This window comes from Nomascus leucogenys, chromosome 9 (assembly GCF_006542625.1).
Source record: "Nomascus leucogenys isolate Asia chromosome 9, Asia_NLE_v1, whole genome shotgun sequence".
NCBI lineage: Eukaryota > Metazoa > Chordata > Mammalia > Primates > Hylobatidae > Nomascus > Nomascus leucogenys.
This window is the reverse complement of record NC_044389.1, coordinates 17,243,604-17,261,871: the sequence shown is the minus strand read 5'-3', so window position 1 is coordinate 17,261,871 and position 18,268 is coordinate 17,243,604. Positions and strand designations below refer to the sequence as shown.

Sequence of the window (18,268 nt, the reverse complement as noted above, 5' to 3'; positions counted from 1 at the left end):
GAGTGGCTGAATAGATTAATAAAACAAGACCCAACAATCTGTTGCTTACAAGAAACATTCTTCACCTGTAAAGACACAAATAGACTTAAAATAAGAGATGGAAAATTGTATTCTTTGTAAATGGAAACCTAAAAAGAGAAGGAGTACCTATACTTGTATAAGACAGGTATATTTCAACACAAAAACTAATAAAAGAGACACCGATTGTCTCTACATAATGATAAAGGAGTCAATTCAGCAAGAGGATATAACAATTGTAAATATATATGCACCTAATAGTGGAGCATACAGATATATAAAGCAAATATTGTTAGATCTAAAGAGATAGACTTCAATACAATAATGATTGGAGACTTCAACACTCTACTTTCCACATTAGGCAGATCACCCAGGAAGAAAACCAACAAAGAAACATTGGTCTTAATTTGCATTGTAGACCAAATGAACCTAATAGACATTTATAGAATACTTCAACCAATGGCTGAAGAATACACATTCTTCTCCTCAGCACATGGATCATTCTCAGGGACATACCTGATGTTATGCTACAAAACAAGTCTTATAAAATTAAAAAAATAAATTATATATACTTTTCTTTGACTACAATAGAACTAGAAGTCAATAACAAGATGAATTTTGGAAACTATACAAACTCATGAAGAGTGAACAATATATTCCTCAATGATCACTGATTCAATGAGGAAATCACTAAGGAAATTTTAAAATTTCTCAAAACAAATGAAAATGGAAACACAACAAACCAAATCCTGTGTGATACAGTGAAAGCAGTACTAAGAGAAAACTTTGTAAGAGTAAGCACCTACATTAAAAAGGAAAAATTTCAAATAACATAATGATACATTTCAAAGAACTAGAAAAGCAAGAGCAAACCAAACTGTAAATTAGAAGAAAAAAATAATAAAGATCAAAGTAGAAATAAGTGAAATTGAATGAAAAAATCAAAACAATACAAAGCATCAACGAAATAAAATGTTTTTTAAAAAAGAAAATTGACAGGCTGGGTGCAGTGGCTCATTCCTGTAATCTCAGTACTTTAAGAGGCCAAGGCGGGCATATCAGTTGAGGTCAGGAGTTTGAGACCAGCCTGGCCGATATGGTGAAACCCCGTCTCTACTAAAAATACAAAAAAAAATTAGCCAGGTGTGGTGGCACGCACCTGTAATCCCAGCTACTCGGGAGGCTGAGGCAGTAGAATCACTTGAACCTGGGAAGCCGAGGTTGCAGTGAGCCGAGATTGCATCATTACATTCCAGCCTGGGCTTTGCAGTGAGACTCTATCTCAAAAAAGAAGATAAAATTGACAAACCTTTAGTCAGACTAAGGAAAAAAGAGTGGAGACTGAAATAAATACAGTCAGAGATGAAAAAAGAGACATTGCCACTGATACTGCAGAAATTTAAAAGATTATTAGATGATACTATGAGCAGTTATATGCTAATAAATTGGAAAACTTAGAAGAAATGGATAAATTCCTAGATACATGCAACCTGTCAAGATTGTAAAATGTCTCTTCATAGAGCGGTTTAAAAAAATACAAGTCTTTATATAGGGAGTTAAGATTTTCTCTTAATTTCATTTATTGTAGGGCTTTTAGTAATCTAGATTTTATTTTTGTATAGTCTAGCTATATTTTCTACAGGAGAAACAGACTTAGTCTGTATATCTCCGTAGGTCTTCTTAGGTTTCCATGGTATTACTAATTGTTATGTCTATAGAGTGCTGTGAAACAATCCTATCAATAGTTTCTGGCTAAACACTTGTTTGACTAAGCCACAAAGGCACCTGATCCATAGATATGAGGATATATTTCTAGATTGATGCCTATCTGGCTACATTCTGTAGTCTGGATTTACTGGTGTTAATTAACTCAGTTTGCATGTTTCTTTTGTTATCTAAATGTAGATGGTTCTTTATACCTGGTGAGAGAATTATGACTTATGCATCTTATGGTGATTACCTTGAAATTAGAACAAACCTGAGCTGTAATCTGGGGCTGACTTTCCTCAGTCGTCTCTCTACATTCTGTGTTGACAATGCTACCATGTGAATTCATGGTAAGGAATACAGGAATACAATGCTCATCAAATAATTAATCAGACTTCACTCACATAAGAATTAGTCCTGTTTGCTGGCCTATCAAGCAGAAGTATTTTAAACAGCTGTGAGAATGACCTTTGCCATATCATTTTAAACACACATCCAAAAAGCTTCCACCCATGCACCCGCCTTTTATGGTGTATGTTTATTTTGGGTTTTTTTTTTTTTTTGCTTGACAGCATGCAAGTTCCTAGAAATTTTGGTTATACTTTTAAGGAAAGTATTACCTTACTTACCTTACTGGTAAGTTATTGCTTACAGGGTAGTGCATGCAAGTCCTGCACAATATCTTAACTACTAGTTATTGATTAAAAAGGAAAACACGATCATGGTTGAGAAAATGTATAAGACACCTGAGGAAATGATGAACTCTTCTGAGTAGTTTATGCTTGCATGAGGAGACTTTGTACTGGTACTCCCTTCCACTTATTTATGTTTCTTAGTTTGCTTTAAAAAATCATCTCAAAGAAAATATTATCTCTTGACTAGAAAAAAGAAAAAGCGACTGGAAGAGAGGTGACTCACATTCAGTTTACCAGCTGGCCAGACCATGGGGTGCCCGAGGATCCTCACCTGCTCCTCAAACTGAGAAGGAGAGTGAATGCCTTCAGCAATTTCTTCAGTGGTCCCATTGTGGTGCACTGCAGGTAGGAAAAAGGGAAAAAAGAAAAAAGGAAAAAACTCCAACAGAATCCACCTGCCTAGGGCTGTTAGAGACATCTTTCCCTTTGGCAATTGCTATTTTGGGAAACAACCTATGGGAGAAGCTTAGATTCTTATATCTGCTTCACATCTGACAGCTTTTCCATGATCACGCCTCTGCTTTTTTTTGCTTGGTTTGCCAGTGCTGGTGTTGGGCGCACAGGAACCTATATTGGAATTGATGCCATGCTAGAAGGCCTGGAAGCTGAGAGCAAAGTGGATGTTTATGGTTATGTTGTCAAGCTAAGGCGACAGAGATGCCTGATGGTTCAAGTAGAGGTATGTTCTAATCTTAAGCGATTATTCTCAGTTTGGTTTTTTGGACTTAAATCTTTTCCAAGTGATAATAATGATATTTTTAAAAAATCCAAATTCTTCACAACTTCAAACAGTAGATGATTTCCTGAAAACTAAAACATGTGGTAATCACCAGAAATACTTATAAGCATTTTCCATTAGTGCCTAAAAGTACTGTGGAAGAAAGATGACCACAAAATGTATAATTTTTAAAATAATGAACTACTGTTAACATATATCAGATTGGCAAAAAAAAAGTAAAAATGCTGAAAACAGATTTGGCTTCATCTCATAAAATTAAACTGAAGATACAGAATAGGATAGTAGTCAATAGCCTGGTTTTAGAAACTACACTTTCAGGTTTCAAATCTTGCTTTTAATTATTAATACAAGGGTGAGTGGTATTGTTTATTAAGTATTTTTAGTCTGACTGCGCCTTAGTTAAGTCATCTGTAAAATGGAGACAATGATAACACCTCACAGATTTATAACCACAAAAGTAATACAAGTAAAGCACTTAAACAAGTCCCTGGCCCATGCTATGCATTTGGTAATTGTAAGTGATGGTAATTACTGAAAATGTCTGTATTTGACCCAGCAAAATCACATATATGCATATACCCAAGAGAAGCATCAACTAGAAACATTCGCAAGAATGTGCATTGCATTCAGCATTGTCAAAATAGCAAAAAAAAAAAAAAAAAGTGAAATATGTATCAATGAAAGAATGGAAACACCGTAAATATGTATCAATAGGGGAATAGGAAAACAAAATGTGGACATGTGAACTCTCTGTACAACAAATGTTATGTTGTGGTAGAAAGCAATAGTCTAGGTTTGTGTCTATTTGGAGAGATGCTCAGATGAAAACAATGAGTGAGTAAAGTTGCCATACCAAACATTCAGGATATAATTTATGTGATTTAAAAAAAAACACGAAAATGTACAATGCTTATGATTATAGATACATAGATAGCAGAGTAGAAATATAAAAACAAATTGTTAACCAGGTAAAAAGAAATTACTTACAGTGGAAAATAAAGTACAGTGCAAAGACAGTGCCAAACTCAGGGAACTAAAGGTGGTGGTTAAAGAGGATTATCAGAAGTATACCATTTCCTTGAAAATACTGGATTCAAACAAAATAAGCAGTAAAGAGTGGTTAAATCTGGGTTTGGCCTATTGGATTAAAAAAAATTTCTAATTAAAAAATAATTTTCTTATTTTAAAAGTTCTAAAAACTATTAAAAAAGGTTTTCTAAGGAATAACAACTTGCTTTTTTACCTCTTGAATATACTGTGAAATTTATTATAGTTTTACATTCAGTAATTTGGCTTACTGACCCAATAATCACTAAAGGAAGTAACATACAATGTTCTTTAGTTTTTAGGAATAAAAGTTGTGCAATACAGAGTACATGGATAATCTATTTGCAAAGTAATTTTTTTCTGAAAAAATAATCTGAAAATAGAATTTGCTCATATTCCAGAAAACTCTGAGAGTGAACTTCCAGAATATTTAAATATTATAGATATCAATTTACTTTGCCATGAATTGTTCCAATATGAGCAAATTTATGGGGAATGTATATTTTATTTAAATATGACTTGGAGGACTCTAGATTATCAGTTAACTATGTGTATTTGTTCTTGAAACTGTAGGCCCAGTACATCTTGATCCATCAGGCTTTGGTGGAATACAATCAGTTTGGAGAAACAGAAGTGAATTTGTCTGAATTACATCCATATCTACATAACATAAAGAAAAGGGATCCACCCAGTGAGCCATCTCCACTAGAGGCTGAATTCCAGGTAATGATAGTGACAACAATAATAATAATTACAGGTAATTTTTATTCAGTGTCATCTACTTTCTAGGTGTTTGCTATGCACTTGACATAGTGCTTGCATTTAGTCCTCACCATAACCAATGGAGCACAGATGAGAAAACTAGGACGGAGTGAATTAAGAGAAATGTCTGAATCCACACAACTATTATATAGGAGATTTCTTTAGACCCAGAAATCTGATTCTATTGCTAACACTTTTAGCCATTCCTCATTAAGCTGGTATAAAATAAAGTGTCAAAATAATAGTATATAACCACAAAACTGGTCTGCCAAAGGCAATACAGCATATCACCTTTAAAAATCGTATCTGGTTTTGGTTTGTAAAGGAAATCATTAGAAGAGTTTATGACTGCTTAGGAAGTTGAACTGGCTGGAGCTGGCAGACAGACAGTAAAGGATAAGTACACGTGTCCTAACCTATTTATTAGGCAATTATTCTGACAGCTAACCTAGCATGTAGTTCATTATAATTTCAGTGAGTTTGCATAGCTGTCCTCAAATTGCTCAGTTGTCAAAAAAATGTTTTGTGTTTTTTTGTTCCACCTATGATTTCCAGTTTACTGAGTCATTCCGTAATCTACCAAACTGGTAAATTCAGAGTTTCTAAAGACCAGGAGTGTGCTTTTAACCATGTACAGAACTATTTAATGTTTAGGATCAAAGTGGAGTTAAGGTGGGGTTGGAGGTGGAGCATGCAATAATGACCAAATGACTCAATCCCCCAGAAGACCTGTACTTATAATGGAAGAACTAGCAGGCACAGGGTAGTCTCAGAGTAGTGTTTTATTGTTGTTTTCTTGCTTTTATAGCTGATAAATTAACCATATTCAATATACCTGCCCTACTAATCCACATAAACACATAAGCTGTTAGAGACAGTTATACATTTAAGTTAAACATTCTTATGAATATTTATTTACTATAGAAAAGACAGACTTTTTTTTCACTAAGTAAATGTGCTTGAGTTTCTGCTCTGTGCCAAGTACAACTCGAGGCACAAGAGTCAAAATGATCTGCAAGTGGACATGGGAAGAAGGATGAGAGGATGTGATCCAGATCACAGATGGAAGCTGTGAAATTATTCCATTTAAGAAGACAGTAAGACAGAAGATGAGGGTAGAGATGCAAGTCTGTTGGTAAATTTGGCATTGGGAAGTTGAGGCAGCTCTTGCCTGATGGTCTTTCATTTTTCAAGAAAATATGAAGCTAGATCATCAGTTGAGAGTTGAGAGATACAGGGTGAGTAGGGCAAAGAAGAGCTCAGTGCTTGAGGAAGTGTATGAACTAGTTATCTCAGAGTATAAAAGCAATCTCCCTAGGCAGAGGCAGTAAGATTGCCAGAAGTTATCGTTTGATCACCTGAAATTTATGATTATGAGTTTAAAGAGGAATTAGTCTGTTGGTTGTATTGTTTTCTATAGCAGTATTGAGCTCTTTGGGGGTAGAGGCTGTGTATGCAGATAGTTGAATTAAACCTATCTAGATTTTGAAAACTGGCTATTTGAAAGTAGTGAGGCAAAGAGTTGAGGGTGTTTACAAATGATTGATTATTGAGGTGGAAAATAAAAAGCAAATTGGACACATGAGGGAGGTGAGAGAAAGTAGTAAGGATAATAAGTTGGAGATTTTGATAGAATTACAGATTACTAGGTTGAACATACCAGAATAAATGACTAGGAATAATAGGGGTAATTTTCAATAACAGAAAGAGTTGAACTTATGATTTTAGAGGTGATGTAATATTTGGAATGAAACCTACAAAGGTGGAATGATGAAAGTGGATGACTGGGAAGAGGAGGGAAAGTCATGGGAGGCGAAGAAGCTAAGAAATGAAGAGACTAGAGTGTTGGATAGATCATTCTTGTCAATGCTGAATTAACCAAAAATGATGACAGACCTCGGAAAGAAGAGCATATACTTAGCCAAGCCTAAAACTAAATGAGGTGGAGTGATTCAGAAATGAATACCTGACACTTCCCAGTGAAGCCGGTGGATAGTAGCTAGTATAGTATGATGGCAGGAATATCAAAGTGGTTTGTTTATTTGAAAGTGAATGAGTAGAAATGGTTTGCAAGTAGAATCAGGGATCAAGGAGAACACATATCTTTTCTTGAAGCTGTGAGGTAAATGGAGTGTGAGGAGGAAAGTCAACTTTTTCTTAAAAGGGCTGTCGAGTTATTGGTGGTGTCCTTAGCTGACATCCAGGTTTCAATTGGAAAGAAAAAAAAAAGGTGAAGTGACTGTTGGGAGAAGATGATTAAGATAAATGGGAGTTCACGGATGAGAGACGATGGGCATCAGAGGGCAGGGAGGAAGGCACTGATGGGTTAGATGTAAGAGACTGGGTTGTATCTGAGGATACAAATAACCATTCAGGAATAAAAATCTGGGGAATGTGGATGCACTGGGAAGCTTAGACTTGTGATGGCAAGTGAAACAGGTAGAGATTTAAGAGTGACAGATCCTTTGTGTCTTAGACGAAGGTGAGCCATTAATTCCACCTATAATCCTGAGTTTTGCTACAGGGCATAGGCTGCCTTGGTGACTACACTCACAAGAGCATAAGGTGTTGTAATAGTTTCCAAAACATCTGGTCCTTCATGCAGCTCATGGTGGTGTTCAAGTGGCCTAAAATTCAGTGATGATATTTTCTTTCCCTCAATTACATAGCTAAGAATGAGGTTTGAAACAGGGTGCCATAATTAGTTTGAACGAGGGTACTATGCCGAAAAAATATATATCTATATACACACACGTATCTACATGCATGTGTGTGTATATAAAATCTTACCGAATTGTACATGAGGAGCCTTCTCAGTTTCAGTTATTTGTAACGTTATATATTATCATTAAATATTATTCACTTGACAAATATTTATTTAAGGACTAGTGGAGAGGAAAGACTGTAGGCAGGGAGGTCTTCCAGAAGAAATTGGTATTTAAACTGATACCTAGAGGGTAAGAAAAGTTATTAGAGCAACCAAAAGGGGAAAGGGTAGTTCAATCAAGAAAAAAAAAAAAAATGTTTATCTGCCAAGAGTTAAAGAACAGCTTGGCCCTTCCAAGAATTGAGGAAGCTGGTTTGGTAGAAGTATTGAGGGACCTAGTGGGGTGTAAGGCTGGAGAAATAGTCAGGGGCGTATCACTAAAGACTTTTCATGCTATTTTGAGGAGGTTTGTTGTTCTCTTATAGTGATGGAAAGCTGTTCATCTTCAGAAGAGCATCTTCTGTTTTGTGTTTTAGAAGGATTAGAGCAAGCGAGATTGAAGACAAAGAGGCCAGTTAAGAAATTGTTGATGTTTTACAAGTGACAAATGAAGGTAGACTGGATTAAGTAGGAAGAAAGAAAACTAAAAGGATTTGTGTGTAGAAATGATGGATCTTTTCTGACTATTTAGGAACTGTGGGTGAGAGGAAAGCAATCTGGAAGGTGTAAACAAATTAAGAATCAACTTTCAAAACATGTGCCAAGTCTCCTATGAATGTGGTGTCTCCAAAGTTTATTTCTGATAACTTAAAATAACTTACCATTGCTTTTGTAATATAGATCAACATCAGTCTAGTGCTTTCAATTTATATAAGAACAAACTATATTATTTTTCTATCAAGCAGCTCTGAAGAAGGAGACGTAGTCTGTATATCTTTAGCGCATACTCACCCTGTCAAGAGGACTAAATGCCTGAGCAATTTAAAGAAAAAAAATCAGAGGCAAACTGAAACATTATGGCCTATAGGGAGCATATGCAAATTTCACAAAAATTAATGAAATGCTTTTCCTTAGGGAGCATCTTATGATGCAGTAAGCCAATATTTACATTTTAAAGGAGTTTTTCTTTTCTTTTTTCTTTTTTTTTTTTCAGAGACTTCCTTCATATAGGAGCTGGAGGACACAGCACATTGGAAATCAAGAAGAAAATAAAAATAAAAACAGGAATTCTAATGTCATCCCATGTATGTAGTTTATTTTATTTTTTATTTTTTGTATCAGATAAAGTTAAGCTCTTTTGGATTTGTTTAATGTGGGACACACAGTCATACAAATGATCTTGAAGCAAGTTTTCAACATTTGGTTGTTAATAGGGAAGAAGTTAATAGGTATTAAAACACTAGTTACTGCAAAAGGACTTATAATCCCGAACATTTACAATGGGCTTTGGAGGGTGGACTGTATTCAGTGTTTTCTTTTTACCAATTATTTCAGAAATGGGTTGTCATAAAAGTGAAATATTTAAAGCTGGGAGAAAAAAGAGCAAGTCTCCTTTACCCATTTTCTTTCATTTTTAGTTTATTTCAGTTATTTACTCCAGGGTAATTGACAAATAGTAAAAATTACATCCATTTGTTCTCTTTAGGTTTCCTTTTTATCCCTTATAACGGGGAGGTTGAAAGTAGGGGGAAAATACTCTATAAACTCTAAATCTTCAAATTTAACAGATCAAAATATGCACAGTTTCAAGACTTGAATTCTACTATTTAAGCATATTAAAATGATCACATATGGTAATTTTATTCAGCTGCATAAACTAAAATTAGCATGGATAAAATATAACACAAGTTGATAAATTAGACAACCAAATAAATCAGATCAGTGCATGGTTGACCTAGTTAATTTTCACAGGAGTCCTTATGAATGTAGTTTAAAATATGGAATTGATGGTGATATGGTTAATCAAATCATTTGACCAAGTTATTATAAATTATAGAAATTAAGAAACAGTGAGAAATTATGGATCAAATAATTTTCTGGGCTAAATAATCAAAGCTACCCATATAAGATTGTTAATTTAATATTACTGGAGTATAATTGAGGGAAAAAATTTAAGCTATGTATTTTGTAAATTTATATCAAGCAGAATTATAATAGTCCATGGGACATTAAAGTATATGTATCAAAGATTAAATAATCATATATAATGATACGATATCTCTTTGTTGTTTGACATGGAATTATGTTCCATGTTTTTTCCTGGAATCCTTTTTCTTAGACTTTTGTTGTATAATTTGTTTATCAACGAGTACTGAACTTTATATAGGATCTTATTTCATGTAGATCAATAAGTTTTCATAATACAATCTGTCCCTTTTTAAACACTTTCAAATTTCCACAAGACAATGAAGAAGAAATTTAATTTTTTCGAGGAAGACTTACTACTGATTTATTTCACATAGATGACTATAACAGAGTGCCACTTAAACATGAGCTGGAAATGAGTAAAGAGAGTGAGCATGATTCAGATGAATCCTCTGATGATGACAGTGATTCAGAGGAACCAAGCAAATACATCAATGCATCTTTTATAATGGTAGGTACTTCAATTACCAAAACCCAAGATCCAAACATTTTAAAATAATGTCTATGTTATTAGGGCCATTCATTAAGCGATTTTATAAAAGAATAATGAGCTTGGTCATAACTACATATAGATTGACATGAGGGTTTCAATTTCAATGCTACATTTTAACTTAATGAAAGATTTAAAAATACTATAACCTAATAACCTGAGACAAAATAAGATAATGCTATTGGTTATATTTTATGACAAATAGAGCTATAATCACATCAATTTTAAAAATAGTAAAATTTGAGCAAATACAAGTATTTGAAAATGTTTATACATACTCAGACACCCAAATTGTAGGCAATGCCAAATTTGTATATTTGTGTGGTTAGAAACTTTTCATTCAGATTAACTGAATTATTAGGTGAGTCTGTGTCATATCCCCCCACTTTTTTAAATTAACTGAGAATTCAAACAATGAAACTTTAGTCATTTATTAAATATTTATTATTTATACACTAAGTTGGATTTACCTATTTTCCAAAGTTTCCTAAAGCACACATTCATAGAATATTAGTTTAATTAGGAAATATAATAAGAATGTAAAGACACTAATTAAAATTAGTATAGACACGATGAAGGTAATTTGAAATGCTTACGTAATTCCTTTTTACAATCACACTCACCTTTATAGAGAAACAAAAAGGTGTGTCTTTTGTGGAAAGGAAAACTTGTTTCACAAGATATGTTGTAATCTTGATTTCACATTATTAGCTAAGAATTACTATTATCTGTATAATTATTTTACATATAGCTATTATATTGTTTCTTGTAAGAAACATAAGAATCTTACTATTTGTATGTAACAGCATTGATATCAAACTAAGTGACTGTATTTCCAAATGGTTATTTTAAGAATCTACTGAGCTCTCTTCTGTAGTAACAAAGTCCCACCCTTTTTTGTCAAAAAGAGCTACTGGAAACCTGAAATGATGATTGCTGCTCAGGGACCACTGAAGGAGACCATTGGTGACTTTTGGCAGATGATCTTGCAAAGAAAAGTCAAAGTTATTGTTATGCTGACAGAACTGAAACATGGGGACCAGGTTTGTACTTTTGAGGATTTTTTTTTAAGCCTTTCTGTCATAAAACGTCATTCTCTAGTCTTGGATTGCTTGCTTCATCGCCACACCCACGTCTTTTTGTATCCCTCCGTCACACAATTCTGTCTGCTCAGTCTTACCCCTTTCACCCTGGTGTTGGCCTCCATCAGCTGTGTCTGGATTCTGACAGTCTCTCCTGTTTGCCCCCTCCAGTCTTGCATGCTGCTCACAGATTAGCCAGGATGCAGCAATGCCAGCGTCACAGCAAATAAGAGCTACATTTTCACTCTGTTTTCCTCATTTTCTCAAGATAAAAACCAAGCTTTTCCTGTGATATCCAGCACCCTGGACAATCACCCCCTCATGTGTCTTTCATCTTTCTCCCATTTTTATGTTTTCCATCCTCTCCACTCTGGACAAGCAGGTTTTGTGCTCAAGCCTAAACACACCATTTGCATTGTCATCACTGAGTCTAAACTTACTGATATTCCATGTAACTAAATGTGTGCTCTCTTCCAATTTTGACCCTATTCTTTTAACAAGACCAAACTCCTGAAAAATGTATCTATATCCTCCTTTCTTTATTCCCATATAATATTTATTGCCATAAAAGTCTATAGTTGAAGGTGAATCTAAGCTATAATTTGATTTTTTTTACTTAATGCTTGTGACAGATATTTTATCCTTTTCCTAATGTCTTCAGTTATTATTAAAATTTCCCTTGTGGTAGATCTCACTCAGCTTTAGAACCAACCACATTATCTGACATATGTTCAAGCTTATTCAGTGAATAACCTTATAAGTATGCAAAAGATTTATGCTTTATTATGCCCCTCTCTCTCCCCTAAATCTCACTCTTTCTCACCCTCACCTGGTCCCCTTCCCCTGTACATGGAAAGTTGCTTTTTATGTTTTTTGTTTTAAAGGAATGTAAGTCCAGATTTCTGGCGTGGAATTCCCACAATCTTTTCCTTCATATAAATTGTGAAAGCTAGGAAACAGGATGGAAGTACAGGCAGGACTCCCTGTCTTTGTCAGAAATTGTGGGGTTATAGTTGGTAGACAACAGTTTGTAGTGAGAAGAAACACTTTTGTGATTCATCTACTCTTCAATCTGGCCCTTTCCTTAGATATGCAAACAAAATATATAAAGCTGCTCATGGTGTTGGTCAACAAGATGACAGAGACAAAGCTCCAAAAGATGCAGCCTTCTTCCTCAAGAACCACTGAAGGGACAGTGGGACCTGAGTTATTGAAAGGGTCATGAATAACATTGCCTCATGCCAGCCATAAATATTGAAGAGGTGATGATAAGCATGTGGAAAAGACGAGCATACCTCAAAGACCTACACTATGGAAGACAGCTGTTCCGGGGGTGTCCCAGCCACCTCGATTGTGCTCAGCTTCCCTTTTCTTACACAAGGAAACACCACATATTTATTAAATGGGTCCCCAACACTTAAATAGATTCTGGATTTTTATAAGTAGGTTTCAATTTTAGAACACAATAATTTTCATTTAATAGAAAAGAGGCACAGACAGAGAAAGAAAGAGAAAGAAAGGGAGAAAGAGGGAGACTGATCCTTTGCATACTTCAAATAGGAAACAAATTGTTGAATTGTCTTTTATCTAGGAAATCTGTGCTCAGTACTGGGGAGAAGGAAAGCAAACATATGGAGATATCGAAGTTGACCTGAAAGACACAGACAAATCTTCAACTTATACCTTTCGTGTCTTTGAACTGAGACATTCCAAGGTATGGAAACAATTTGGGGAGTGTGTTTCTTTGATATAATGGATCTGGTAGCAAAATGAATATAAATTACTCTATGCAGGCAAGGCCATCATATAAATAATGTTTCAGAATAACATTTTAAAAGTATTTAAATAGAAGTAATAGTGAAGAAAATATGACTATCAAATTAGAAAATAAGCTGACCTTCACTCCAGTTAATGCTCTCTTCAATTCTGATTTTAGAGGAAAGACTCTCGAACTGTGTACCAGTACCAGTATACTAACTGGAGTGTGGAGCAGCTTCCTGCAGAACCCAAGGATTTAATCTCTATGATTCAGGTCCTCAAACAAAAACTTCCCCAGAAGAATTCCTCTGAAGGGAACAAGCATCACAAGAGTATACCTCTCCTCATTCACTGCAGGTGCGTGGGATTTGGTAGAATGTGCTCTCAAAATCATAATGCCTGACTTCTCGGTTCACATGTTGTCTTATCTATTTATCCTCATATATGAAACACATAACCACAGCAAAAACTTCTTATGGAGTCAGTCACTCTCTTGGTTGTTTCCACAACACAACTATTGTAGAAATATAATAGAAGTGATTATATTATAGTGCAATAATTTTAAGTTGTGTATTTTAATACTTGGTGTCATGTCATATTTGATTCCTTAGTAGCTAACATTGAGCCAGGAATGTCATTTGTGTGAATGAATTAATGAACGGAAGGGTGTGTGAACAGATAGGTAGATGGGTATCACATTACACATATACCCATATACACTGATCTACTCTATTAGGTGTCACAAAGACACCTAATAAGTTTAATGAACACAAAGTTTATTAAACATATTTTAAGTTAAATATTAACTGAAATCACGAAACTTAGCAATTTTGATTTGAAACTCATTATTTGATTTTCTAAACTGAACCAAAGGCAAAGATTGTGATAATATCAATAATACTACTAGATTTTATTAGTTTCTTCATCTGTGATAGGTGCTTACATATTCACCTTAAATAAGCAATATAATTGAAAGAAAGATATATAATACAAAAGTTTACATGAAAAAGAATATTGAAGTAAATGAGAAATGAAAAATAGTAAAGTAAAATGAGAAATGTTCATCTAGTGAAAAACTTTTAGAATTTTTGAAAAAGTCTAATTGTTATTATTGGAATTGCATATACTAGAATCAAGCCTTAAGAAATATACGAATTTTCAGCATTTATGTGGAAAGACAGCTGAGGAAGGGAAGTTTACGCTGTAAAACTATGTATGTTTCTTAGAATATGATTTATGTACAAGAACTAAAGTGCCCTGCTGATAACATATTGTTTAAATTGAATCTTTATGATAATGCTTTATACTTCTCATTGTTTGGTAAACTATTTGATTGCCCTCTTTTTAGTGAATAATTCTACTAGGTATTACTTTTCTACTGATGCAGAAGTGAAAACATTTGTGAAACGTGGTAGAGAGGCAGAAGAGTGAAGAAGAGCATGTGTTCTAGTAATTTACAAAATATTAGGTCTAATATTTCTGATTACATCAGCTTCAAGCTATACCTTTCTCTTCTCCAAATCTTGGTTTCCTTATCTATCATACTGGCATTCTGATATTGGTTTCAACAACTTCAGATGTAAATAAAAATGCATTAAAATCCATAAAATACTAAATAAAATAAAATATATTTGTAAAGTCTAAGACAAATAAGTTTTCAATTCCAGGATTATCACACTCTTAAATTGAAAAAGTTTGCCTAATAATGCATTTAGCATAAATAATTTGGTTCTTGAAAGAGGTTGGAATAAGATAATTATGATAAACATGAAGTAAAACATATATTCTCTCTCTTCCTGTTTTTATTCTAATATCACCCTTTTTGGTAAGAAGTAGGATTATTTTCTATCTTTTCTTTCTTTTATAGGGATGGATCTCAGCAAACGGGAATATTTTGCGCTTTGTTAAATCTCTTAGAAAGTGCGGAAACAGAAGAGGTAGTGGATATTTTTCAAGTGGTAAAAGCTCTACGCAAAGCTAGGCCAGGCATGGTTTCCACATTCGTAAGTATACTTCACCATTGCTTTTAACATGCTTGGAATTTTTTTTTCTTTTTGACGGTTTCCTTTTTTCTTTTCTCCTCTCCTTTCCTCTCTTTTGTTCTTTTTCCCCCTTTCCTTTTCTCTCCTCTATTTTCTTTCCTATTCTTTTATCTTTTCTACTTTTACATGATAATTCACATTAAATTATTATCAGGCTAAATAAGAGCCTAAAGTTTACTAGCACTTTGTTGTGACAGTTCATGAAGAGTCTTTCCCTAAATGCTCATCAATTTCTTAATTTTCTTTCCTTCACTCCTGTATCGATTTGTGTTGTGTAACAAACCACCCCCAAATTTGGGAGCCTAAACAAATAACACTTATTACGGTTCAGTAGTCTAATGATATGCTGGAATGTTCTGCTTGTGTCCTCAGGCTCAGCCAGTAGAGACCAGGCTGACTCACGTGTCTGCCTTCAGCTGATGTGTGCCCTAGAGTTTGGCTGGTCTAAAGTGACCTACACTGCCAGTAGGCTGGCATGTGGCTGCCATTTAGCTATGGCAACAACAGTGAGTGGGCCACATGTCCCTCCTCATCCAGAAGACTAGCCCAGGCTTATTCACATTCAAGCAGCAAGTTCCACAAGGGAAAGAAGACTTGTGTGAGACTACTTGAGGCCCAGGCTTAAAAGTGACACACATGTCTTCGTCTGTATGTTATTAGCCAAATAAGTCATAAAGTCTGCTCAGATTCAAGGCGTAGGGAAATAGACTCCACTTCTTGAGAGGGCCTGCAAATTCACATTGCAAAGAAATGTGGATACAGGAAGGAAAAGAAGTTTTATATTTTTGTAATCAATCTATCGTGTATACCCTCTACGTGATAGTAACTGTAGATGGTCATTTGGTAATTAATCCTTATTCACAATGTAAACTTAATTACTCACTAAAATGTATAAAGCCTTTAATCATGTATGATGTTGAGATTTCATATCTTGATACTTAAAAATGTATCAAATGCTTGCTTATGCTCTTGCTATAAAGAGCTAATTGGTGAGTATGAGGGAAAGCCAGGTATTTTCTAATCAATGTAGTGAGTAAAATGACAGAGAAATTATAAGAAGAACATGAATGAGGGCATTTAATTTAAACTTTAGGAATCAAGGAACGCTTCTCGAAGCAGTGATTCCTGCCCTGATTCTTAAATAATGGGTAGGCATTAGAAAGGAGGATAAGTACAAAACGTGGCATCATGAGCAAAGGCATGGAAATGGCCCATGAGCGGAGTGAACACCGGTTTGGGGTTGCTCCAAGGTAAAGTTCAAAAAGTACCCTGCAGTCAACCCTTTAGCACCATAAAGAAACTAAATTATTTAGATGTTTTTATGAGAACATATCAAAGTACTTTTCTGTCATCCAATACTTCCACAAATGAATCATTAGTTCTTGCTAATCTTCATCTGGCATAAAAATAATGACATCAACTTTCTTCGTGTAATTTCCCACTTAATTCTTTTACTAGGAGCAATATCAATTCCTATATGACGTCATTGCCAGCACCTACCCTGCTCAGAATGGACAAGTAAAGAAAAACAGCCATCAAGAAGATAAAATTGAATTTGATAATGAAGTGGACAAAGTAAAGCAGGATGCTAATTGTGTTAATCCACTTGGTGCCCCAGAAAAGCTCCCTGAAGCAAAGGAACAGGCTGAAGGTTCTGAACCCACGAGTAGCACTGAGGGGCCAGAACATTCTGTCAACGGTCCTGCAAGTCCAGCTTTAAATCAAGGTTCATAGGAAAAGACATAAATGGCGAAACTCCAAACCTCCTGTTAGCTGTTATTTCTATTTTTCTAGAAGTAGGAAGTGAAAAAATAGGTATACAGTGGATTAATTAAATGCAGCGAACCAATATTTGTAGAAGGGTTCTATTTTACTACTGTGGAAAAATATTTAAGATAGTTTTGCCAGAACAGTTTGTACAGACATATGCTTATTTTAAAATTTTATCTCTTATTCAGTAAAAAACAACTTCTTTGTAATCTTTACATGTGTACGTGTATGTGTGTATCGGTGTGTGTTTGTGTGAGAGACAGAGAGAATTCTTTCAAGTGAATCTAAAAGCTTTTGCTTTGCCTTTTTGTTTTCGTGAAGAAAAAATACATTTTATATTAGAAGTGTTAACTTAGCTTGAAGGATCTGTTTTTAAAATCATAAACTGTGTGCAGACTCAATAAAATCATGTACATTTCTAAAATGACCTCAAGATGTCCTCCTTGTTCTACTCATAAATATCTTATATAGTTTACTATTTTACTTCTAGAGATAGTACATAAAATGGTATGTGTATGTATAGCTACTACAAAAGAGTTAACTAAATTAACATTTGGAAATCTTATATTCCATATATTAGCATTTAGTCCAATGTCTTTTTAAGCTTATTTAATTAAAAAATTTCCAGTGAGTTTATCTTGCTGTCTTTACGTGGGGTTTACAATTTTGCATGATCGATTATTCCCTGTACAATATTTAAAATTTATTGCTTGATACTTTTGACCACAAATTAGGTTTTGTACAATTGAACTTAAATAAATGTCATAAAATAAACAAATGCAATATATATTCATATTCATTGTATAAAAATAGAAGAATGCAAATATATTTGTTAAGTATTTACATATGAAATTTAATATAGCTATTTTTATGGAATTTTTCACTGATATGAAAAATATTGCATATGCATAGTTGCCATGTTAAATCTCATTCATAACTTTCGTTAAAGCATTTACTTTGAATTTCTCCAATGTTTAGAATGTTTTTACCAGTAATGGATATCACTAATCGTAATAAAATTCAACCATTATTTTTTTCTTGTTTATAATACATTGTGTTATATGTTCAAATATGAAAGTTGTATGCACCTATTGAAATATGTTTAATGCAGTTATTAACATTTGCAGGACACTTTTACAGGCCCCAATTATCCAATAGTCTAATAATTGTTTAAGATCTAGAAAAAAAATCAAGAATAGTGGTATTTTTCATGAAGTAATAAAAACCCGTTTTGGTGAATTCTGTAATAGCTTATTACAAAGGCCAAATACAACCTTTAGATTGGTTTGGTTTTCTATGTCTTTAC

The 18,268-nt window shown here is 34.1% G+C and overlaps 1 protein-coding gene across 1 annotated transcript in view; it reads left to right on the top strand.

The window, feature by feature from the left end:
• The window catches only part of PTPRC (protein tyrosine phosphatase receptor type C), a 118,659-nt gene extending 100,652 nt beyond the window's left edge, over window positions 1–18,007 (top strand). The window contains exons 25-34 of the mRNA XM_030818694.1: window positions 2,608–2,765; window positions 2,964–3,099; window positions 4,780–4,929; window positions 8,829–8,919; window positions 10,138–10,271; window positions 11,219–11,353; window positions 12,984–13,106; window positions 13,329–13,507; window positions 15,018–15,153; window positions 16,651–18,007. Coding sequence (XP_030674554.1) covers window positions 2,608–2,765; window positions 2,964–3,099; window positions 4,780–4,929; window positions 8,829–8,919; window positions 10,138–10,271; window positions 11,219–11,353; window positions 12,984–13,106; window positions 13,329–13,507; window positions 15,018–15,153; window positions 16,651–16,926 — 1,518 coding nt within the window. The 3' untranslated portion in view covers window positions 16,927–18,007. The remainder of the gene's footprint in view (window positions 1–2,607; window positions 2,766–2,963; window positions 3,100–4,779; window positions 4,930–8,828; window positions 8,920–10,137; window positions 10,272–11,218; window positions 11,354–12,983; window positions 13,107–13,328; window positions 13,508–15,017; window positions 15,154–16,650) is intronic.
• Window positions 18,008–18,268: the final 261 nt, after the last annotated feature.